General features: G+C 46.3%; 3 protein-coding genes across 6 annotated transcripts in view; 2 read left to right on the top strand and 1 right to left on the bottom strand.

Moving 5' to 3' along the window:
• HASPIN (histone H3 associated protein kinase) overlaps positions 1 to 17,902 on the top strand; it is a 116,710-nt gene extending 98,808 nt beyond the window's left edge. For 3 of the 4 annotated variants that reach the window (XM_085871566.1, XM_085871565.1, XM_085871567.1), the window contains 4 exons: positions 5,589 to 5,677; positions 15,511 to 15,653; positions 15,748 to 15,850; positions 16,940 to 17,902. In XM_085871566.1, the coding sequence (XP_085727692.1) occupies positions 5,589 to 5,677; positions 15,511 to 15,653; positions 15,748 to 15,850; positions 16,940 to 17,135 (531 nt within the window). In that variant the 3' untranslated portion in view covers positions 17,136 to 17,902. Of the gene's footprint in view, positions 1 to 5,588; positions 5,678 to 15,510; positions 15,654 to 15,747; positions 15,851 to 16,939 lie in introns of those variants that run through there. The other variant, XR_015055538.1, reaches the window with a different exon arrangement.
• LOC147033338 (uncharacterized) lies at positions 3,235 to 4,485 on the top strand (the record flags this gene model as incomplete). Its single annotated transcript, XM_085871910.1, has 2 exons — positions 3,235 to 3,872; positions 4,401 to 4,485. Coding segments are annotated over 2 exons (723 nt in total), but the record flags the coding sequence as incomplete, so codon positions are not given.
• A 4,889-nt stretch (positions 17,903 to 22,791) lies between the features above and the next one.
• The window catches only part of SFXN2 (sideroflexin 2), a 50,703-nt gene continuing 48,133 nt past the window's right edge, over positions 22,792 to 25,361 (bottom strand). Inside the window, exon 12 of the mRNA XM_085871569.1 lies at positions 22,792 to 24,552. Within this exon, the coding sequence (XP_085727695.1) occupies positions 24,453 to 24,552 (100 nt within the window). The 3' untranslated portion in view covers positions 22,792 to 24,452. The remainder of the gene's footprint in view (positions 24,553 to 25,361) is intronic.

Genomic DNA, 25,361 nt, shown 5'->3' with positions numbered 1-25,361 from the left:
TATAAGTATGTATAACTGTGTATTAATGTGGACGGAGGCACATCGTTCGGCGCAATGTCAAATTACGTCTCATTCTTTTACAGTGAAGAATAGTTAATATCTTGATTAAGATGGAATTAAATGTTCACAAGTGCAGTACAAGGCACATGCTTGTTTTGGCCACTTTTCATGCCCTTGAATCTCTACCTGCTTGTCTGTACCTCTTGTTTGCTTGTTCCTCTCTTCCCTTGTCAGTACATTCGGCTTTCTTTCATCGAATGATTCTCATCTCTTCTGAGAGCTTTTGCTTTGGTTTAAAAAAAAAAAAATTCTGCTTCACGTCATTTACTGGTGAAGCTGCTTTTCTCATTTTCTCTCTCTCATTCTCATTTTCTCTCTCTCTCTCTCTCTGTCTCTGTCTCTGTCTCTGTCTCTGTCTCTGTCTCTGTCTCTGTCTCTGTCTCTGTCTCTCTCTCTGTCTCTGTCTCTCTCTCTGTCTCTGTCTCTCTCTCTGTCTCTGTCTCTCTCTCTGTCTCTGTCTCTCTCTCTGTCTCTCTCTCTGTCTCTCTCTCTGTCTCTCTCTCTCTCTGTCTCTCTCTCTGTCTCTCTCTCTGTCTCTCTCTCTGTCTCTCTCTCTCTGTCTCTCTCTCTGTCTCTCTCTGTGTCTCTCTCTCTGTGTCTGTCTCTCTGTGTCTGTCTCTCTGTGTCTGTCTCTCTGTGTCTCTCTCTCTCTGTCTCTCTCTCTCTGTCTCTCTCTCTGTCTCTCTCTCTGTCTCTCTCTCTGTCTCTCTCTCTGTCTCTCTCTGTCTCTGTCTCTGTCTCTCTCTCTGTCTCTCTCTCTCTCTCTCTCTCTCTCTCTCTGTCTCTCTCTCTGTCTCTCTCTCTCTTTCTCTCTCTCTCTCTCTGTCTCTCTCTCTGTCTCTGTCTCTGTCTCTGTCTCTGTCTCTGTCTCTGTCTCTGTCTCTGTCTCTGTCTCTGTCTCTGTCTCTGTCTCTGTCTCTGTCTCTGTCTCTGTCTCTGTCTCTGTCTCTGTCTCTGTCTCTGTCTCTGTCTCTGTCTCTGTCTCTGTCTCGGTATCTGTCTCTCTCTCTCTCGGTCTCTGTCTCGGTCTCTGTCTCGGTCTCTGTCTCTCGCTCTCTCTCGGTCTCTGTCTCGGTCTCTGTCTCTCTCTCTCTCTCGGTCTCTGTCTCTCTCTCTCTCTCGGTCTCTCTCTCTCTCTGTGTCTCTCTGTGTGTCTGTCTCTGTCTCTCTGTCTGTCTCTCTCTCTGTCTCTCTCTCTCTCTCTCTCTCTCTCTCTCTCTGTCTCTGCCTATCCCTCTCTCCCTCTGTCTCTCCCTCTGCCTCTGTGTCTCTCTGTGTCTCTCTGTGTGTCTGTCTCTGTCTCTCTCTCTGTCTCTGTGTCTCTTTGTCTCTTTGTCTCTTTGTCTCTCTGTCTCTCTCTCTGTCTCTCTCTGTCTCTCTCTGTCTCTCTCTGTCTCTCTCTGTCTCTCTCTGTCTCTCTCTGTCTCTCTCTGTCTCTCTCTGTCTCTCTCTGTCTCTCTCTGTCTCTCTCTGTCTCTCTCTGTCTCTCTCTGTCTCGATCTGTCTCGATCTGTCTCGATCTGTCTCGATCTGTCTCGATCTGTCTCGATCTGTCTCGATCTGTCTCGATCTGTCTCGATCTGTCTCGATCTGTCTCGATCTGTCTCGATCTGTCTCGATCTGTCTCTTTGTCTCTCTCTCTCTCTCTCTCTCTGTCTCTGTCTCTGTCTCTGTCTCTGTCTCTGTCTCTGTCTCTGTCTCTGTCTCTGTCTCTGTCTCTCTCTCTCTCTGTCTCTGTCTCTGTCTGTCTCTCTCTCTCTCTGTCTCTGTCTCTGTCTCTGTCTCTGTCTCTGTCTCTGTCTCTGTCTCTGTCTCTGTCTCTGTCTCTGTCTCTGTCTCTGTCTCCTTCTCCTTCTCCTTCTCCTTCTCCTTCTCCTTCTCCTTCTCCTTCTCCTTCTCCTTCTCCTTCTCCTTCTCCTTCTCGATCTGTCTCTCTCGATCTGTCTCTCTCGATCTGTCTCTCTCGATCTGTCTCTCTCGATCTGTCTCTCTCGATCTGTCTCTCTCGATCTGTCTCTCTCGATCTGTCTCTCTCGATCTGTCTCTCTCGATCTGTCTCTCTCGATCTGTCTCTCTCGATCTGTCTCTCTCGATCTGTCTCTCTCGATCTGTCTCTCTCGATCTGTCTCTCCCGATCTGTCTCTCCCGATCTGTCTCTCCCGATCTGTCTCTCCCGATCTGTCTCTCCCGATCTGTCTCTCCCGATCTGTCTCTCACGATCTGTCTCTGCCGATCTGTCTCTCCCGATCTGTCTCTCTCGATCTGTCTCTCCCGATCTGTCTCTCTCGATCTGTCTCTCCCGATCTGTCTCTCTCGATCTGTCTCTCTCGATCTGTCTCTCTCGATCTGTCTCTCTCGATCTGTCTCTCTCGATCTGTCTCTCTCGATCTGTCTCTCTCGATCTGTCTCTCCCGATCTGTCTCTCCCGATCTGTCTCTCCCGATCTGTCTCTCCCGATCTGTCTCTCCCGATCTGTCTCTCCCGATCTGTCTCTCCCGATCTGTCTCTCCCGATCTGTCTCTCCCGATCTGTCTCTCCCGATCTGTCTCTCCCGATCTGTCTCTCCCGATCTGTCTCTCTCTCTCTCTCTGTCTCTCTCTCTCTCTCTGTCTCTCTCTCTCTCTCTGTCTCTCTCTCTCTCTCTGTCTCTCTCTCTCTCTGTCTCTCTCTCTCTCTCTGTCTCTCTCTCTCTCTCTCTGTCTCTCTCTCTCTCTCTGTCTCTCTCGATCTGTCTCTCTCGATCTGTCTCTCTCTCTCTCTCTCTCTCTCTCTCTCTCTCGATCTGTCTCTCTCGATCTGTCTCTCTCTCTCTCTCTCTCTCGATCTGTCTCTCTCTCTCTGTCTCTCTCTCTCTCTCTCTCTCTCTCTCTGTCTCTCTCTCTCTCTCTGTCTCTCTCTCTCTCTCTCTGTCTCTCTCTCTCTCTCTCGATCTGTCTCTCTCGATCTCTCTCTCTCGATCTGTCTCTCTCGATCTGTCTCTCTGTCTCTCTCTCTCTCTCTGTCTCTCTCTCTCTCTCTCTCTCGATCTGTCTCTCTCTCTCTCTCTCTCTGTCTCTCTCTCTCTCGATCTGTCTCTCTCGATCTGTCTCTCTCGATCTGTCTCTCTCGATCTGTCTCTCTCGATCTGTCTCTCTCGATCTGTCTCTCTCGATCTGTCTCTCTGTCTCTCTGTCTCTCTGTCTCTCTGTCTCTCTGTCTCTCTGTCTCTCTGTCTCTCTGTCTCTCTGTCTCTCTGTCTCTCTGTCTCTCTGTCTCTCTGTCTCTCTGTCTCTCTGTCTCTCTGTCTCTCTGTCTCTCTGTCTCTCTGTCTCTCTGTCTCTCTGTCTCTCTGTCTCTCTGTCTCTCTGTCTCTCTGTCTCTCTGTCTCTCTGTCTCTCTGTCTCTCTGTCTCTCTGTCTCTCTGTCTCTCTGTCTCTCTGTCTCTCTGTCTCTCTGTCTCTCTGTCTCTCTGTCTCTCTGTCTCTCTGTCTCTCTGTCTCTCTGTCTCTCTGTCTCTCTGTCTCTCTGTCTCTCTGTCTCTCTGTCTCTCTGTCTCTCTGTCTCTCTGTCTCTCTGTCTCTCTGTCTCTCTGTCTCTCTGTCTCTCTGTCTCTCTGTCTCTCTGTCTCTCTGTCTCTCTGTCTCTCTGTCTCTCTGTCTCTCTGTCTCTCTGTCTCTCTGTCTCTCTGTCTCTCTGTCTCTCTGTCTCTCTGTCTCTCTGTCTCTCTGTCTCTCTGTCTCTCTGTCTCTCTTCTCTCTTTTCTCTCTCTGTCTCTCTGTCTCTCTGTCTCTCTGTCTCTCTGTCTCTCTGTCTCTCTGTCTCTCTGTCTCTCTGTCTCTCTGTCTCTCTTCTCTCTGTCTCTCTGTCTCTCTGTCTCTCTGTCTCTCTGTCTCTCTGTCTCTCTTCTCTCTTCTCTCTTCTCTCTTCTCTCTTTTCTCTCTTCTCTCTTTTCTCTCTTCTCTCTTTTCTCTCTTCTCTCTTTTCTCTCTTCTCTCTTTTCTCTCTTCTCTCTTTTCTCTCTTCTCTCTTCTCTCTTTTCTCTCTTCTCTTTCTCACAGTGATGAATGTGGTGTTGATGTAATGCAGGCATGATGATCCAAATGGCCAACTGTGTTCAAGTTCCTTGTAGTTTTACTTCATCAGTTGCCACAGTGAGGTTTAAATTCACAACTTGCCAGCGCAGTCTTTGATTGCTTCGCCAGATATTGTGCTCGCTCGAGTTTTGCTTTGATTGAAACTGCGCTGGTTTTCTGAAGGGTTGTTGTTCGCTGTGGGTCATTTGTGTGAACTGTGTTTGGTGACTCATTTCTCCATGAAATCGACAAATTAATGGTTGATGCCTTGCATTTGAACCCATTCAGCCACAGAGTTGGTCTCGCAGACATTCTAAAAAGCTTAGACAATCGGCAGTTGTATTTTAACAGCCTCCAGCAATTTGCCATTTGAACACGATGAACTTCAAGGCCTTTTACGCTCTTAACTATAAGGACTTTCAAGTTAAATGGGATACAATGATGAGCCTACTTTCCTCCCCCTTTTGCGCCACACCGTGAAAGGTCAGGCAACTGAATCTGTCTGTTTGCGAGCTGCAACGTGGGCAGTTTAAAATTAATTTGGCAAAAAAATGTCAGTTGCAGACCGGATATTCAATAAGAAATGCATCACTTTCCCAGCACTATCTTCTACCACCACCTTTCTGCTCTTGCACTCTCTGCCTTTTCTGTTTTTTTCCTTTTCCTCCCTCCCCTCCTAGTTTCTACAGGGTGTACACGGTCCACCATCAACCCCCTTCTGGTGAAACTCCCAAAACCCAGGATCACTGCTCACCTCCACCCATTTGCTCCTCTTTTCTTCCCCACCCGGGGAATCCACATTCTCATTCTTCCCTCCAGGTCTTCACCACCATCTGAGATGGTGGTGAGCCATGATCAATCCAAAATCATGATCTTTGCTACCCCCGTTAACACCTGCTCCCCCCCCAAAGCCCATCTCTTTCCAAATTTCCAGTTTTTCCTTCCTTAGACCTTCCTTCTGTATCTATCTTGTCCACTGCACACATCCCTCTCTACCCTTATTCCTTCCCACATCTCTTATTTGTCCAAGTCTCCCTCCATTTTGCCCCTCAACCATGCTGTTGCTACCCCCTCCTCCCCCCCCCCCCCTCTTTCTGTTTCTTTTGCTCTGCTGCGTCCTGGTCCATTCCGTTCTAGCTCTTCAATGAACCTTTGGATTTTTTTTAATTGATGAGTATATGGCGATGTGTTCCGGGTAAGTTGATTATTGAGTACAAGATGATTCATAAAACCATGGATAATAATCATTCTTTATTTGCAATAATGTTATCAAAATGTATCCAAGCATTCTTTTATTGATAACATTGTTTTTAGATGTTTAATTACGAAGTATATATTTTAATGTGCTTTCTTGGGCTCAAGGTGGTTATGTTTGCTTTTACATGATGTAACTATGCTCTAAAAATTGCTTGCAAACTCCGTTTTGTTTTCCCCTCTTTCCTTTATCGACCACCTGTATTTCTATCCCGTCCTTAGCTGCGCTCCCTGGAGCAGGGCGTCAGTGTGCTCAAACAGGTCACCGCTGCATTGGCTGTTGCAGAGGAGACTTTGAAGTTTGAGCACAGGTGTGTTATGGGGTTTGTATCTATTTTACTAATCCATTTATCTTGCACATTGCAGCTTATGTGAGCACCATCAGGGAGGTGGGGGATTATCCTCTTCCAGTGTGACCTTAGTCATTTTATTTGCTCCAGAATCTAGAGCCACGCTACATTTGGCCATTTCAAGTTTGAGGACCCTTCAAACTTAATATGGATGCTCATTTAACAAATCACACTACAAAAGCCTGTGTAAGGAACAAAATTTGCTTCACGCTCAACATTTAAAGGATAGAGCATGGAAATCCAGTCAGGTCAGGTTCGATCTGTGACCTGCTACAGGTACCATGTAAACCTGTACTAACCTGTTCCATGGTCGGGTTGTCGGCGACTAAACCGTCTCCCCCACCAGGTTTTCAGGTGAGGAGGGTGTTTGGATATGGACACCCAGCAGGATTAAAAACAAAACCTGTCAAAGGGCGGAGGAGCTCCTTGTGAGCCAACGGCCATCCATATCTAGTGCCCAACTGTGTCTGCTGCGGACGTCCTCCTGCAGTTAGGTTACTTCTTATTAGGAGGTTGGTGGCAGGATTTGCACTCTGGCCACCGTAAAACCCTTCATTCCGCAAAACGCAAAAACGCAAAAAAATCTGAAAACGCACTCCGTGGGAGTACCTCCTGTGCAGCTTCCCTTCGCAGGGCAGCTGACCGGATGACGGGATTGGGGCAAAGCCTTCGGGACCCCCAATCTTTGATGATAGGAGGGAAACCACGGGGTAACATCCTTGGGTCAGATTGCGGGAGAGTGTGTCGGAGTGGTGCTGAGGTGTCGTCCACCAGACAGCGGTCTCCTTGGGTTAACCTGAGGCGGTCCCTTCGGGTGGGTGCCTGGAATGTCCTATCCCTAAGAGAGGATGATCACCTGTCTCTGTTATCATCTGAGCTCAAGCGTTTGGACATCGGGATTGCAGCTCTCTCTGAGGTTCGGAGACCGGATTGCGGCGAGATAATGGTGGGTGGTTACACCTACTATTGGTCTGGTCGCTCTGATGGTTACCATACCCAAGGAGTTGCTGTAGCTGTGTCCAATAAGCTGACCCCAATGATAATTGAGGTAACACCAGTCAACGAGCGTATTATGAGATTAAGGATTCGTCACTCCTGAGGTGTCATTTCCCTGGTCTCTGTTTATGCTCCGACTGAGGCGAGTGATCTCACCGTGAAGGACGCATTCTACAACACACTCGAGTCTGTGGTTGATCAGTGCCCCAGATGAGATGCACTTCTAGTCTTGGGGGATTTCAATGCATCGACTGGAACTGATAGGGATGGTTATGAGGTGTGTGTTGGTCCCCATGGGTCAGCAACTATGAACCAGAATAGCACTAAGTTCCTTGACTTTGCAAGAAGTCATGGACTTAGGGTGGCCGGTTCATGGTTTCAGCACCCACAAGCTCATCGCTGGACTTGGTATTCCAACGCTGGCGGTGTGGCAAAGGAGATTGACCATGTCTCATTGACGGTCGTTGGAGGATGATCCAGAACTGCAGGGTCTACCGGAGTGCTCAGTTCCTCAATACTGACCACAGGCTTGTTGTAGCAACTCTAAAGCTGCACCTTAAATCCTGGAGAATGGTACCATCCCAGCCTAGGCTGGATGTTGCCAAGCTCAGGGATGAGAGAGTAGCTGAGGAGTTTGCGAACAGGCTGAGTGGACACTTTGGGGGTCTGGGTGCTTTGGGGGGTCCTGAAGAGTTGTGGAGCGCCTTCAAGACCACCGTCCTTGATGTTGCCGGTGGATGCCTTGGAGCTCACCGCAGGGCAAAGAAGAATTTTGTCTCTCAAGTGACACTGGATACCATTGACCAGAGTCGCAGGGCCAGGCTGAATGGCAGAACTGAGCTGTTCAGGGAGCTGAGGCGTAAAACTGTACGTGCACTGAGGGTGGACAAGGAGGCCTATGTGCGAGGAATCTGTGAGGGGGTAGAGCATCACCTGTGGACAGGTGATTCTCGTCCTGCTTGCAGGGGAATTCGCGCATTACGTTCATCCAAGCCCATCCCTCAGAGCACTGCAGTTCGAGCAGAGAGTGGGGGGCTCTTGACAGAGGAGTCTGAAGTGAAGGCCCGCTGGGCCGGTTACTTTGAGCGGTTGTACCAGGCTGATCCCCCAGCTGTTGAGTTGGACGTCAAGGGTGTTACAATCCCTGTTGCTGACCCTCGAATCAACTGTGGTCCACCTTCGCTTGTGGAAACACGGGCTGCGGTGAACCTGTTGAAACGGGGCAAAGCTACAGGGATCTGTGGCATCCATGCCGAACTTCTCAAGGCTGGTGGAAATGCTGCACTCGTGTCGTTGCATGCAGTTTTGTGCTCTGCCTGGAACACAGGCATCATCCCAACTGACTGGAAGAGGGGCCTTGTTGTCCCTCTCTGGAAAGGGAAGGGTGATCGCCAAGACTGCAACAACTACCGAGGGGTGACGCTGCTCTCAGTGCCGGGCAAGGTCTTTGCTCGGATAATTCTTGATAGGGTTCGCCACCATCTGCTTGAGCACCAGCGTCCAGAGCAGTCAGGCTTTACACCAAAGAGGTCAACGATTGACCGTATCCTTGCACTTCGTGTCCTCACCGAACGCAGACGAGATTCGGCAGGGGCTGCTTGCAGCCTATGTTGATCTCTGTAAAGCGTTCGATTCAGTGAATCGTGATGTCCTCTGGAGGATTCTTGGTCTTCGTGGGGTGCCACCGAAACTGATCGATCTGATGTCTGAACTCTACTCTGGTACTGAGAGTGCTGTGAAGTGTGGTGGTACCATCTCTGACTTATTTCCAGTTGTTACTGGAGTTCGTCAGGGATGTGTACTTGCCCCCACACTTTTCAGCACTTGTATGGACTGGATTTTAGGGAGGATGTCGGAGAGATCAAGTTGCGGTGCATCGTTTGGGAATGTCAAGATCTCGGACCTTGATTTTGTAGATGATGCAGTCATCTTTGCGGAGACTTTAGACATCCTCTTGGGGGCCCTCGAGGTGCTGAATGAGGAGTCGGAGCCGTTGGGATTACGGGTTTCTTGGGTCAAAATTAAGATCCAGGCTTTCGGTGACATCTTGGATGCTGCTGTCCTGTCTGTGTCTGTTTCTGGTGAGGATGTTGAGGTCGTGGAGAGATTCACTTACCTTGGCAGTGATATTCATGTCTCTTCTGGCTGCGAGTCAGAGGTCAATAGACGTCTGGGTCGGGCCTGGGGAGTCATGGATTCACTGGATCATGGGGTGTGGCGCTGCCGGTACCTGTGTGGGAGGACGAAAGTCCGAGTCTTCAGGTCCTTGGTACTTCCAGTCTTGCTCTATGGGTGCGAGACTTGGACTCTGACCAAGGATCTGAGACGGAGACTTAATTCCTTTGGTACCAGGTCTCTTCGGAGAATCCTTGGCTATCGCTGGTCGAATTTTGTGCCCAACGAGCGGTTGCTGAGAGAGACTCAGATGAGATTTGTTACCTGCATAGTCCGTGAGTGTCAGTTGCGGCTTATGGACATGTGGCTCGTTTTCCTGACGCTGATCCTGCTCACCAGATTCTCTCAGCGAGGGAGTCTCATGAGTGGAGGAGGCCAGTGGGCCGACCACGTGCCTCATGGTTGCAGCAGGTTGACCATCATCTCAAGGAGATGGGGATGGGCCTGGCATCTGCCTGGGGGATGGCCAGACGGAGGCCCCTGGAGTACCGGCAGAAAGTGGACGCAGCGACGCGCTGTTCTGGCACATGCTCCCATACCTGACCTGACATGGAAACGCCCATGCCCTACCCCCCCCCCCCCCAAAAAAAGTGGTTGGCATCCAATTCCTCCTTGATTCCCCTGCTGAGTACAGAGATAAAAGTGATGTCATAAAGATGATGTCACTCGTAAAGGCCCAGTCACACCTTGACGTTTTAGCCAGCTTATGCCGATTTTTGAAAAATTTGTCTAAAACGCTGGCGCACGTCCAATACGTTATGGGTAAGTTTTGGAAATATTGAGAGCACGCTGAAAAACACTGCTATACGTCGTAGTATGCTGGCTTTCGTCGTTGTACTTTGCGGTTGTCCTCAATTTTTAGCATGCTTGAAATTTTACGAATTAAGCCAGCGTATGACTCACAAGTTCCGCTACGCTGGCCATAAGTTTTAGGTACGTTATGCGATCGTTGACACACGTCGACACACGTTACTCAAAAGTCGAAACACGTCGAGGTAATGTTTAGCGTCAGTGTTCCACACTCCCTGTTTTTTTTTTTTTTGGGGGGGGGGTTCTTCGGCATGACGGTGACGTTGACACTTCAATTTCAAGTGCGGTTATAATACAATATAATTAATAGGCTGCCGCTCAATGATTTAAATCATAACCGCACTAGAAATCGAAGTGTCAACATCACCGTCATGCCGAAGAAAAAAAACAGAAAACCATGGACTCTGGAACACTGATGGGTTCCTCCTGTGTGAACCCCATTTTTATATACCAATTCCCCTAAACGCTGCCAATACGCCATTATATGGTAGTTGTAAGTTAGAAACACGTTCATTTAGTTCTTTGGTCGTCCGGAAGATGTTAATCAAATACGTCTACATACATCAATGTGCGTTGGAAATACGTAAGGAATTGGTTCAAACCACGTTGCTCATAAGTTAGAAATAACTTTCGGGTACGCTAGACATCAGCTCGACGTGTTTCGACTTATGAGTAACTTACAAGTAACTTTTGTCGACGTGTGCCAACGTTCGCATATCATGCGTACAACTTATTCCCATCGCATGCGGAATGTGAGGCATACGGCAAGTACGTCGTAAAATTTTTAACACGTTTAAAATTACAAGACGTACTCCACTTACTACGACGTATGATAGCGTACTTTAGTGTTCTACTCACTTATACCAAACTTACCCATACCGTATTTGACGTGCGCCAGCGTTTTCGACGCATTTTTCAGAGGTCGGCATACGCTGGCAATATCGCCAAGGTGTGACTGCGATGTTGACACTTCCATTTCTCCTGCGGTTATGATTTGAATCGTTGTGCAGCAGCCTTTTAAAAGGCTACGCCACGTGATCGTCGGCGATACGTGCAGCGCGCTATGCATAAGTTAGACTATCGTTGGGCAGAGGTTGTCAACGCGACAACAGGCTCAGCATTCGTTGGTAGAAGTTATCTATAAGACAACGAAACGTTCTGTGTCCATTACTAATATGTTATGCATACAACCAACCCGTTATGAATACATCCGAATGTTAAAAACATCAAAAGTTCAACGTAAGCCAGCGTTTTACATACATTTTGATACGTTGCCATTGCTGGCTAAAACATCAAGGTGTGACTTGGCCTTAACCCAGAGTGCTCTGGGAAGTGACCACATCCCTCAGCTGTACATAAACAACAATAATATGGGAGGTTAGGGTCTTCCCACAATGTGTGAGGCATATTTCATGATACTTCATTCAAAACTGAAGGCACCACCAACTCGTATCGTTGCCCAGCAGTTGGGTTTCAGGTCTGATGTTTTGACTGTGAATTTGTGTCAGTTTGGATCTGTGCAAGAGTGCTGACATCATGTACTCTATTAAGCATCACGAAGGCAGAGGGTTATCATGTTACTGCAATAAACGGAGGGTGAGACCTGTCTTGAGGTATCATCAATTGCTTATTGCAGTCACGTGATGGCCTATTTCTCTTTGGGGTATGAAGGGGAGGGATGGAGGGGGGCGGGGGGAGAGAGATACAACCAGCCAGAGAATGCTTGCACAGTTTGTGGAGACTCGCTCAGTTGTCAAAACGTCAGATCTGAGCCTCACCTGTTGGGCATTTAAACTTGCTGGTAAACTTGGTAGTGGCTTCAATGTTGAATATAGCTTGACCAGCAAGGACGACCTGTTTTATTTGTTTATATGATGGGTGAAGGCCTTGCATGTGGACAGTGACACAATGTACATGTAATGAGGGGGATAAATTGAGAAAATGTGTTGGTCAGGAAAGATTAAGCAAAAGACTTCAAGATGGGAATAAGAAATGAAAAGGGGACGTATGAAGGATAATGGACTGTGTGGAAGTAGATTAAAATACAAACGTAATACATCCACTCACCTTGGCTGTTAGCTGACATGCCATACATATTTGAAACATACATTTATACCTTCTTAAAATATATGCTTTTATGAGATTGAATTGCTATATATATTAATGTATTCTATTTTAAACAGTGTACCAATTAACTGCGGCTAATATGAATTTTCCAATGTTCTTAGTCAACTGGCAACTTAAATTAAGTAAGTATTGTGGCTTCTGTGAGGACACTTGTGCAGACAGCTATTTGTTTACTGTAGTGGTGGTTGTAATGTTAGAATGTTAGAATCACTTTGAGGAATGCTTTGTATACTCTTAATTGTGTCATCGATTTATAAAGGCCCGGTCACACCTTGACGTTTTAGCCAGCGATGGCAACGTATTAAAATGTATGTAAAACGCTGGCTTACGTTGAACTTTTGATGTTTTTTTTTAAAGATTCGGACGTATTCATAGCGACTTGGTCTTATGTATAACGCATTGGTAACGGACACAGAACGTTTCGTTGTGTTATAGATAACTTATACCAACGAATGCTGAACCTGTTGTCTGCCTACACAACCGATGCCCAACGATAGTCTAACTTAGGCATAGCGCGTTGCACGCATCGCCAACGATGTCGTGACGTAGCCTATTAAAAGGCTGACGCACAACGATTCGAATCATAACTGCCGTAGAAATGGAAGTGTCAACATCGCGGTCACACCTTGGCGATCTTGCCAGCGTATGCCGACCTAAGAAAAATGTGTCTAAAACGTTGGGGCACGTCAAATACGGTATGAGTAAGTTTGGTATATGTGAGTAGAACGCTAAAGTATGCTATCATACGTCGTAGTAAGTAGAGTACGTCAAGAAATTTTAAACATGTTCAAAATTTTACGACGTACTCGGCGTATGACACACGTTCCGCATGCGATGGGGATAAGTTTTACACACGATATGTGGACGCTTACACACGTCCACAAAGGCTACTTATAAGCTACTCATAAGTCGAAACACGTCGCGGTAATGTCTTTTTTTTACGCGAAACTTATTTCTAACTTATGTTTGACGTGCTTTGAACCAATTCTTTACGTAGTCCCAACACACATCGACGTATGTAGACGTATTCCAATGACGTCTTCCGGTCGACAAAAAAAAAAAAAATTAACGTGTTTCTAGCTTACAACTGCCATATAAAGACGTGTTCCCAGCGGTTTTGGGAATTGGTATATAAAAATGCTGCTCATAAAAGGGGAACCCAACTGTTTTCGAGTCCTTTTTGAGTCGATGTCCATGTCAGCAGTAACAGTATCAGTATCAGTATCAGTATTGGTATTAGTATTAGTAGTAGTTTGTTCATGTTGGCAGTAGTAGGTGAGTGTGAGGGGGGGGGTGTGGGTTATGATGGATCGTCCTTGCGTTCGTGTGTCCATGGGTAGGAGACATCTTTTCACCATTGTTCGAAGTTCTTCGTGGCTAATTTTTTATGGGGCTTTTTCAACAATGAGCTATAGCTTATTTTTACGATTTAGGTCTATTCATAACGGGTTGGACAAATACACAATGAACTAATTATGTGCATAGAGCGCTTTGATTACTTATAGATACGATATACCAACGAATAATTATCGTGAAGCCGGCGTTCACAAACTATGCCCAACGATAGCCTAACTTATCCATATCGTGCGGCAGTTTATCTTTGCCGGTGACGTAGGGTTTGCTATTCATAGGCTGCCACTCAACGATTTAAATGGCTGCATCTCCACTATTGAAAGTAGATGCTTGCGCTCAACAATTGGATTTTTTTTACACTCAACGACTTTTAAACGGTACCACTCAGCTATTTTCATTGTTTACAATGAACGATTTAAATTGCTGTCACTCGCCTTTGTTTTTTGACGCTGGGGTTTGGAAATTTGAAGCGTTTCTTCTGAATGTGTTAAAACGCTCAAACTCGACTATTTTAAATAGACAATGCCGATGGACAATTGGAATCATAGCCAAGCTAGACATCGAAGTGTGAACATCCTCGTCATGCCGAAGAAAAGTTTGAAGAATGCTGCAAATAAGTGTCCTGGCCGTGGCCGTGGACGCTAACGCAAGGACAATCCATTATACCGACGTCTTTCAGCCTATGAGTAACTTAAAAGTAACGTCTGTCGATGTGTGGCAACGATCGCGTAACGTGCCAACAACACGTTAATCATAGGTTAGAAATAAGTTTCGGGTACGCTAAACATTACCTCGGCGTGTCTCAACTTATGAATAACTTACAAGTAGCATGTGTTGACGTCTGTCAACGATCGCAGACCGTGCATACAACTTGTGGCCAGCGTAGCGGAACGTGTGAGTCATACACCGGCATACGTCGTGAAATTTCAAGCATGAAAAAATTTGAGGACAACCAAAAAGTACAACGTTTAAAGCCAACGTACAACGACGTATGGCAGTGTTTTTCAGTGTGCTCTCAATGTTATCAAAACTTACCCATAACGTATTCAACGTGTGCCAGCATTTTCGAAAAAAAATTCAAAAATCGGCATACGTTGGCTAAAACGTCAAGGTGTGACCGGGCCTTAACTTGTTTCTTTTCATCGTTTGTTCTTGCTTGACGACTCATATCTGCGCTGGGAACATGTAGGAGTGGCTGTTCACATTCTAACTCTGAAGCCTAATTGTGGCCTTGACTGCCAGATGTACTCTATTTTTCTATACCTTCTCACCCTTTTGTGCCCACACACTTGCTTGCTCGTATGCATAAAAAGGCCCTGATTGTAGTGCTCAGTTAGAGGGAGATTCTGCACAATGATTCTCTCTCTCTCTCTCTCTCTCTCTCTCTCTCTCTCTCTCTCTCTCTCTCTCTCTCTCTCTCTCTCTCTCTCTCTCTCTCTCTCTCTCTCTCTCTCTCTCTCTCTCTCTCTCTCTCTCTCTCTCTCTCTCTCTCTCTCTCTCTCTCTCTCTCTCTCTCTCTCTCTCTCTCTCTCTCTCTCTCTCTCTCTCTCTCTCTCTCTCTCTCTCTCTCTCTCTCTCTCTCTCTCTCTCTCTCTCTCTCTCTCTCTCTCTCTCTCTCTCTCTCTCTCTCTCTCTCTCTCTCTCTCTCTCTCTCTCTCTCTCTCTCTCTCTCTCTCTCTCTCTCTCTCTCTCTCTCTCTCTCTCTCTCTCTCTCTCTCTCTCTCTCTCTCTCTCTCTCTCCCCTCTCTCTCCCCTCTCTCTCCCTCTCTCTCCCCTCTCTCCCCTCTCTCCCCTCTCTCTCCCTCTCTCTCCCCTCTCTCCCCTCTCTCCCCTCTCTCCCCCCTCTCTCTCCCCTCTCTCTCCCCTCTCTCTCTCCCTCTCTCTCTCTCCCTCTCTCTCTCCTCTCTCTCTCCCTCTCTCTCTCCCTCTCTCTCTCCCCTCTCTCTCTCCCCTCTCTCTCTCCCCTCTCTCTCCCCTCTCTCTCCCCTCTCTCTCCCCTCTCTCTCCCCTCTCTCTCCCCTCTCTCTCTCCTCTCTCTCTCTCACATCATGTATGTTTAAATGATTCATCTCTGTCATATTAAACTTGTTAATTGAACCTTGGGTGAGGTTTCTTCCACACTGCCATGGGGGGGGGGGGTGGGGGAGGTGGTCAAAGAATGCCATTTTCGCACAAGTAATAAACCCACACAAGCGAGCACAGCTCGTGGTACTGGGATCCAAGGTTCAAATCCTATATACCATGTTCTTTCGCCCATTGCCCCATATTTTATGTAAAAGCCATGGCCTCGACATCCACCGTGAGTTTCACCCTACCGTTGTGTCCATCTGCAGAGACCTGCACTGGGGTAACATTCTCATCCATGAGACTGATGAGGAAGAAACCGTGTATGTACTCTGTGGTGAAACGCACACCATTGCCACACACGGAATCAAGACCAGGTTGATTGATTACACCCTGTCCAGGCTCGAAAAAGGTTACTCTCTCTCTGTCATTGAGTATTACTCTCTTTCATGTCATGTTTATCTCTTTGGTTACGCTCTCGTGTTCCTCTCTCTCGACCCTCCCAGATGGTTTCACAGTGTTCACCAACCTTGGTGCCGACGACACACTGTTCACGGGCCGAGGAGATTATCAGTTTGACATTTACCGCAAAATGAAGGCTGAGAACGGGTGAGGGATCAACGTTGACAGCTTCACTCTTGGAAGCCTCATTTGCTTTTGCACCGTTATACGGCAGAGGCAAAGTGAGCTCTGCCATTAATCATTGTGCTCATGCTTTGGGACGGACAGAGACACAGCAGGCGTAGAAAACAAAAAACTCGACTCGGCCCTGACAAGGCCGAATTGAAAGGCCTCTGTGGGTCCATGGGTTTTGGGTTGGATCAACGCTGTATTACAAGAGTCCGCAATGATGTCTATCGAAGCCAGAGGAAGGAAGTTAAAAAGGGGACAGTCACAACAGTGGATTCTATTGAACACATGAAAAGCATGAACATTGTTAAAATTGGTACATTCTTGGGAAACAGACCTATAACTTGAGAAGCAATGTTGGTGATTTTGGTGCTTGGAAAGATGGTCAAGATATGGAGGAAAAGTTTTAATTTATTTTATTCTCATATGTTGTTCGAGAGGCAAGATTGAGGGGTGGGAGGGGAGACAAGGGAGTGGTTTTCTTCCTTGCCAAATTAATGTGTCCCTTATATTCACGGTTTGCTCCTTCAGCCTTTGCATAATGCAAGCACGTTAAACTTGCATTGGTTTGTGTGTCATACTTCCCGCTCGTCTCTGCCTTGATAAAAGATAACACAGGATCCAGCATTTAACTTGGTACTCATAAAAGCTGTTGTAGCCAAAACACTTGACCACAAAGCAGGTCTGAATATATTGTAACCTGCAGTATCCCACCACTTATCATATGACTTCCCTCCCACCTTCCCCAAAAGATCCACCAAACAATCAGCCATTTAATATTGTTTGGCTGCTTGTTTTGTGGCAACCTACGAATAAAACATTACACCGAACATAAACATTAGCACGTGAGCCTCGTATCTCCAGGTCTGTGACAATCATCCATACGGATTTTCTGACTTACAAGGAAATGCTGCATCTGGTCACTGCAGGAGGTAAATTCCCAACACCCATCTCTGCCCGAATCTCGTGTTCGTGGGTTGCTCAAACTTTAATGAAACGCAATTTCGAGTCGATTTTGTTTTCTTCTGTTGCGCCTTATTCCTTTGGTGTATTTATTTGTTTTCACAGAAATGAATGGTCATCATTCCACCCTCACTCCAACGTGCTGTGGCTTCATTATCTGGCCCATAAATTGGCCAAAGTTGGCAACCAAGGAAGCAACCAAAATCGAACCCTTCGCTCACACTTCACTGTATTCCTTCGAAAGTGCCTGTCCTTCTCTTCGGCTGCGGATCTTCTGGGCGCCTCCCTCTTCCGGGATTAATGGAGTGCCTCCGTCCTCTTGAATTTCCAGGTGCCATGTGGATTGTGTGAGAACCTGCATCCTTGTCCTGTTCTGATCTTACCTGTGAATAACATCCTTTGTAAATCCTTGAACAGTTTGTGCACACCATGGTGCACTCAAAAATGTACTCTACTTTTATATGTAAATGTATATTTAGTTATTTTTTTGTATGTCGTCATTCTTTTTCTTAATTTTTGGTAATCTTCTTGGCTTTACACATGAAGAGGATGCTGGATTATGAAATGAAACATTTGGTATTGTTGGTTTCATAACGTGATGCATAACCTCATGCAAATCTTTTAAATGCATGTCTTGTTCTTGAAAGTCTGCAGTGTTATAACCTGCAAGTGTTGATGACCACAACCGCTGTTCTCCTTGGCTTGCACTTTTGATAATCCATTGCATTTGTACACTTCTTGACCGAAAGCTGCCACGAGGGCATTGCGTCCCAGCATGCGAACTACAAAACCGTGTGATGGACATCCACCTCGATCCCATTTGACAACCACCTCAACCGCTGGTGTTGTTTCGCGCGTTAAACTTTGCTTTATCAGTAATGCTTGCTTCGGCTCCATTGTTCCTCTTATTTTAATTGCATTGGAAGGGGCCTCTTAAGCATAAAGTAAACACATAAATACACTGGTTGTTTTTTTTTTTTTTTGTAACAATCAAATGATCTCTTACCCTCGTCCCCACTCATTCTCCATTTCTACCTGTTGCCAAATAAATTTGATTATTGAACTAAAGATGCTTGTACTTGCAGATATTAATTCCATAACCCTATGGTCAGGCTTTTTTGAAATTTCTTATTCTGAACACAAATTATCATAGCTAAATAAAAAAAAAAATTGGCTTTTGTTGAAATGCTACTTTGCAGTGTAGCTTAATGTGTAAGAAAGTGATGAAACAGCTTGGTAAGACAGCACGTGATCTGTTCTAATTTTTAGAAAAAGATGGCAACTTGTGTCATAATATGGAGTTGGTTTAAATTCCTGCTTGCACGGTATGTTTCGGGAAAGAAAAAGCATTCGTTTGAACGTTGCTTCAACCACCTCAAAGATGTTGTTTCAAACCAGAAGCTTCAAAGCAGACATGTCAAGGTGGAACACTTAAGACATCTGTGGTGGTTACTGATCGTTACCTCTGCCACCCAAGGTGAAGGTGGTTGTGTTTTCACCCCTCTCAGTCCGTTTGTTTGTTACTTGAAAAATCTTCGATTTTGCAAGTATATTGGTCAGTCGATTTTGTTATTTTGTCTATTTGCCTTCAGGGCACAATTCGAAACCGATCGGCATGAAACTTTACCAATTTGTAGAGATACTCAACTGCAAAGCCGATTGATTTTGAGGTCAAAGATCATCTTGAGGTCAAATTTCTAAAATCGTCATTGATCATGTGATTGACTTGAGATTTGAAAAAGATTTGCATATTGCATCATTAAATTGGGAAACCAACTTTTTGAGGTCAAAAGGTCAACTCAAGGTGAAACTTCTAAAATCATCAAATTTCAACTGAAAAATCATCAATTTTCATCAGATTGACCTGAACTTGCATTAAGATTGACAATTTTAATCCAAATGAAATCGAAATTTGATGTATCCATGGCAACCTTTGGAGAGGGGGTGGGGGGTGGATTTTGTAGGTATGCTCTGCATGACACCTTTTTCTTGTTTCTCTGTTTGTATGCAGGATATCGCAAAGTTGTGGACGGATTCGGACGAAAATTGGTGGACAGGTTGGGTGTCGGGCCAGATCAGATCTGTGACTTGCTACAGGTATCATGTAAACCTGCACTAACCTATTCCATGGTAGGGTTGTCAGCGACTAAACCGTCTCCCCCACCAGGTTTTCTGGTGAGGAGGGTGTTTGGATATGGACACCCAGCAGGATTAAAAACAAAACCTGTCAAAGGGCAGAGGAGCTCCTTGTGAGCCAACGGCCATCCATATCTAGTGCCCAACTGTGTCTGCGGACGTCCTCCTGCAGTTGGGTTACTTCTTATTACGAGGTTAGTGGCAAGATTTGCACTCCGGCCACCGTAAAACCCTTCATTCCGCAAAACATTCTCGAAGCATAAAAAAAAATCTGAAAACCCACTCCGTGGGAGTACCTCTGATACAGCTTCCCTTCGCAGGGCAGCTCACCGGATAATGATGGGATTGGGGCAAAGCCTTCGGGACCCCTAATCTTTGATGATAGGAGGGAAACCATGGGGTAACATTCCCGGGTCAGATTGCGGGAGAGTGTTTCGGAGTGGTGCTGAGGTGTCGTCCACCAGACTGTGGTCTCCTTGGGTTAACCTGAGGCGGTCCCTTCGGGTGGGTGCCTGGAATGTCCTATTCCCAAAAGAGGATGATCACCTGTCTGTTATCATCTGAGCTCAAGCATTTGGACATCGGTATTGCAGCTCTCTCTGAGGTTCGGAGACCGGATTGCGGTGAGATCATGGCAGGTGGTTACACCTACTATTGGTCTGGTTGCTCTGATGGTTACCATGCCCAAGGAGTTGCTGTAGCTGTGTCCAATAAGCTGACTCCAATGATAATTGAGGTAACACCAGTCAACGAGCATACAATGAGACTAAGGATTCGTCACTCCTTGGGTGTCATTTCCCTGGTCTCTGTTTATGTTCTGACTGAGGCGAGTGATCTCACCATGAAGGACACATTCTACGCCACGCTCGAGTCTGTGGTTGATCAGTGCCCAAAGCGAGATACACTTATAGTCTTGGGGGATTTCAATGCCTCGACTGGAACTGATAGGGATGGTTATGAGATGTGTGTTGGTCCCCATGGGTCTGGAACTGTGAACCTGAATAGCACGAAGTTCCTTGATTTTGCAAGAAGTCACGGAATTAGGGTGGTTGGTTCATGGTTTCAGCGTTCACAGGCTCTTCACTGAATTTGTTATTCCAATGTTGGTGGTGTGACAAAGGAGATTGACTATGTGCTCAATGATGGTCACTGGAGGATGATCCAGAACTGCAGGGTCTACCGGAGTGCTCAGTTCCTCAATACTGACCACTGGCTTGTTGTAGCAACTCTTAAGTTGCACCTTAAATCCAGGAGAATGGTACCATCCCAGCCGAGGCTGGATGTTGGCAAGCTCAAGGATGAAAGGGTAGCTGAGGAGTTTGTGAACAAGCTGAGTGGAGATTTGGGGGGTCTGGGTGCTTTGGGAGGTCCTGAAGAGTTGTGGAGTGCCTTCAAGACCACCATCCTTGATGTTTCCCATGGATGTCTTGGAACTCACCGCATGGCGAAAAAGAATTTTGTCTCAAGGGACACTGGATACCATTGATCAGAGTCGTAGGGTCAGGCTCAATGGGCGAGCTGAGCTGTTCAGGGAGCTGAGGCGTAAATATTGTACGTGCGCTAAGGGTTGACAAGGAGGCCTATGTGCGAGGAATCTGTGAGGGGGTCGAGCATCACCTGTGGTCAAGTGATTCTCGTCCTGCTTTCAGGGGAATTCACGCATTGCATTCCTCCAAGCCCATCCCTCGGTGTGCTGCAGTTATAGCAGAGGGTGGTAGGCTCTTGACAGGGGAGTCCGAAGTGAAGGCCCGCTGGGCCGGTTACTTTGAGCGGTTGTACCAGGCTGATCCACCAGCTCTCGAGTTGGACGTCAGGGGTGTTACAATCACTGTTACTGACCCTCCAATCAACTGTGGTCCACATTCGTTTGTGGAAACACAGGCTGCGGTGAACTGGTTGAAATGCGGTAAAGCTCCAGGGATCTGTGGCAAGCATGCTGAACTTCTCAAGGCTGGTGGAAATGCTGCACTCGTGTCATTGCATGCAGTTCTGTGCTCTTCCTGGAACACAAGCATCATCCCAACTGACTGGATGAGGGGCCTTGTTGTCCCTCTCTGGAAAGGGAAGGGTGATCGCCAAGACTGCAACTACTGAGGGGTGACACTGCTCTCAGTGCCAGGCAAGGTCTTTGCTCGGATAATTCTTGATATGGTTTGCCACCATCTGCTTGAGCATCAGTGTCCAGAGCAGTCAGGCTTTACACCAAAGAGGTCAACGATTGACCGTATCCTTGCTCTTCGGGTCCTCACTGAACGCAGACGACAGTTTCGGCAAGAGCTGCTTGCAGCCAATGTTGATTTCTGTAAAGCGTTCCATTCAGTGAATCGGGATGCCCTCTGGAGGATTCTTGATCTTTGTGGGGTGCCACCAAAACTGATCGATCTGATGTCTGAACTCTACTCTGGTACTGAGAGTGCTGTGAGATGTGGTGGTCCCATCTCTGACCTATTTCCAGTTATTACTGGAGTTCGTCAGGGGTGTGTACTGGGTCCCACACTTTTCAGCACTTGTATGAACTGGATTCTGGGGAGGATGTTGGAGAGATCAAGCTGCGGTGCATCATTTGGGAATGTCAAGATCTCTGACCTTGATTTCGCAGATGATGCAGTCGTCTTTGCAGAGACTTTAGATATCTTTTTGGGGGCCCTCGAGGTGCTGAATGAGGAGTCGGAGCCGCTGGGATGACGGGTTTCCTGGGTCAAAACTAAGATCCAGGCTTTCAAATGACATCTTGGATGCTGCTGTCCTGTCTGTGCCTGTTTGTGGTGAGGATGTTGAGGTCATGGAGAGATTCACTTACCATGGCAGTGATATTCATGTCTCTGCTGGCTGCGAGTCAGAGGTCAATGGACGTCTGGGTCGGGCCTGTGGAGTCATGGATTCACTGGATAATGGGGTGTGGCGCTGCCGGTCCCTGTGCAGGACGAAAGTCCGAGTCTTCAGGTCCTTGGTGCTTCCAGTCTTGCCCTATGGATGTGAGACTTGCACTCTGACCAAGGATCTGAGATGGAGACTTAATCCCTTTAGTACCAGGTCTCTTCGGAGAATCCTTGGCTATTGCTGGTCGGACTTTGTGTCGAACGAGCAGTTGCTGAGAGAGGCTCAAATGAGATTTGTTCCCTGCATGGTCCGCGAGCGTCAGCTGTGGCTGTATGGACATGTGGCTCGTTTTCCTGACACTGATCCCACTCACCAGATTCTCTCAGCGAGGGAGCCTCGAAAGTGGAGGAGCCCAATGGGCCAACCACGTTCCTTGTGGTTGCAGCAGGTTGATCGGCATCTCGAGGAGATGGGGACGGGCCAGGCATTTGCCTATGGGATGGCCAGGCGAAGGCCCCTGGAGTACTGATGGAAAGTGGATGCAGCGACACGCTGCTCTTGCGCATGCTCCCATACCTGACCCTTGGGTGTGTCACAAGGACGAATTGATTCGATTTTGGTGAAGATCCGAATCCAGATCTGGATTCGAGAATTATTTAATGTTCAAGGTGATTCACCATTGAGAGATCGGGCCAAAAACGATATAGTACTATATAGCATGATTGATATTTTTTTAAATGGATTGGACCCGATATGTTCTTGTGGATCAGGCATTACATGGTGGAGTTATGCACTCTTCCGAGTGCCCTTCTAGTTTATTTACGGAAACGATGGACAGGTAGAGCCAGATGAGGCCAGGACGCTTGATTACTACTCGAGTGAGACTGTGGTCTGGTCAAGGCCTAAAAACCAGGCCAATCTCTCAGCAGTTGAGCCCACAGTTAGACATATTTGTATAAATGTGGTAAATAGAAAAACGATGGAAGCTTTTTTTTGACAAATTGCAGTTGTAATCGCATGTTTATTGTACGAGGAGCACCTGAAGGTATTCAGAAGAAAGCAGCACCAATGATTCATCATTTTCCAAGTAGATCAGCATTTTATACTGAAAAGAGATTTGTTGACGAGGTCGTGTGTATTGTTAAAAAAAACATTTTACATGATTAATTTGTGAATAGCCAGAGGCCAAATAATTTCTGTGAACATTGCTATGCAGCTCAGGGCAGGAATTTTGGATTTGGTCAGGCATCTCTGGGACAATCACCTTCTCTGAAGAAGACCATGCAGTCTTTTATGTAAACAAGTGAATGGCATCACATGACCCTCGCTTAATGTCAACTAGCCAATGCTGTCATGTGACCCCAGCTTACCACCCCCCTGAGGAATTGTGAAGCAGAATGAGTTTTAAAAATCACGTTTGGATTCAAGCCCAGACATGAGAACGCGTAGACGAGTGTTCTGCCATTCAGCGAATCCCGTAAGCCATATTTTACACAATGCTTAAAAGCTATTTTTCCTTTCAGTTTATGCCAATCAATTCCCAACTTGTTTGCAAAACATGTTCTTTTGGATGCAGCATATGGCTGCAGTGAGCACCGTTTGCTCTCAGGGTGCAGCCGTGCCCCCTGTCACTTCGAGCAGAAATTTCGAATTTGGATCGGGTGCTGGCGATAGCTCACCGACTCTTCGTAAAGGACACTGCGATCAATAATTGTTTATTTATGCAACTAGTAAATAACCATTCCCTCTGGAAATGTAAGTCGGCGAAGAAAACCTGAGCTGTGCAACAAAGTAATTTTTTGTGAGATCAATAGCCGTTACTAGCCGTCGCTTCATTGACAGGTTTCGTCAAAAGGCAGCATGTTACACTTCATTAAGATATTGCGTATGTGTCTGAGTCTCGATAAGGATGTAAAATAATTTTTTTATATATAGCACATGGGTTGGTGCTGCTGTCATAGGGGTTGGAGTTGCTGCTATTGTTTGTGTTCCTTCCATATACCGTACTTTTATTCTATTTCTCGAAGAAATATTACGCGACAGTGCTGGGTTGTTATATTCTCCTCTGTCCTCAAGGGTTCCTGTTGTCGTAAAATCATAAACGTTTCCATTGGAAATGCTGCATTCAGCACCAATTTCTGCGAATAAATCCAAAAATATACTTAGAATAGACAACTATCTGATTAAAAGATTTTGTTTGAAGTAAATACGTTATTAGTTTTCCAACGGAACCATTTTTATTATTCTACGACAGCAGAAACTGCAACATTAAAGCTTGAGGTCCCGTTTCTTCGCATGACGGACGAACAGATGCGTCTCCTTTTAGTAATCGTAACACCTGTTTCCTCCAGGGGTGAAAATAAAATTTCAATTCCCACTCGCTTCAGCAAGGGTCAGTGGCTTGGCCAGTTGCCCTATTCTCTGTGTACATTCAAAAACCGTGTCGTCTCCCCATTATTGCTGGGGAGTGGGGGGATTATTTTTGTGCCCATGACCTGACCCTTGGTATGCCGAGGATGTGTGTAAAATTTGGTGGAGATTAGCCAATCCACTTTTGATTCTATAATGATCTGACATACATACGTACATAAAATTCCCTTATTCAAGTATGACATCCATGACAGTAAGACTTCCATTGGGTTAGGCATGTAGGATGGCCAGCTCATAAGCCTTTGTTGAAGTACACAGAGGAAACGGTGTCACCGTATCTCTCCTGCACGACCTGACGCAACCTGGGCTCCAAGCTGGACACGGGCATGGAGCTGGTTGGGTGCCAGGAAAAAGGTATGAGAGGTAAAAACAAAAAAAATTCAAATCAACAGAAACAAATATCTGGTTTCCAAATGTCTTGTTTAGCGACAAATTCAAAGCTATTAATCGAATGTTCTAACAAAATACTATCAATGCTCATATGCAGGACCATTCCAAATGGAATCATCCATTCAGCAAAAATGGTCCCCCCCCCGAAGGTAATTTGTGAGCCATCTGGGTTTTTTGACCATGCTGGGGCTGCACGTGTTAATCCTGGTTGACAGCTCCAAATAACGATTTCAGAATAAGATGCGATTGGTTTCGTTCATACTGTTCAGGCCATGCAATGGGAGGAAAAGAAAACCCACAACCCTCAAAACTTCAGCAACTCGAGTCATTGTTTTCTCTTTTTATAGAATAGGCCCGAAAAAACAAATTATGGCATTGATAATGTGCAATTATACTTTGCAATCTATATTTAAAAAGGAGCAGTGAGTGCATCCGTCCTGGTTGTGCCCATTGGTTGGACAGTTCGCCTGACTCCAGCCACAATTTCGATTCTACGGCCACCATGTTGGTGCGTGCTGCTTTGCAAAGTCAAAGACCTCTTTGGAGCTGTCATATTAACAGTTGCCATGCACTCCGTACAAGTTTTCCATTCTGTGGAAAATGGCCAAATAAATAGTTGAAAAGATTGAGTCGAAAGGCTTGTCAAGATTGTCTTGTCAAGATTGGCCTAAGCGATGTAGGCAGTGTTCTGTTCTTTATACACCACCCAAATAACTATGTGGCATTCTCTCAAGCAGTGCTTTTCCAACAG

This window comes from Eptatretus burgeri, chromosome 2 (genome assembly GCF_056783735.1).
Source record: "Eptatretus burgeri isolate ZD-2024b chromosome 2, Ebu_testis_v1, whole genome shotgun sequence".
NCBI classification, from domain to species: Eukaryota; Metazoa; Chordata; class Myxini; order Myxiniformes; family Myxinidae; genus Eptatretus; species Eptatretus burgeri.
The sequence above is the reverse complement of the archived record's forward strand: the minus strand, read 5'-3'. Positions and strand labels throughout refer to the sequence as shown.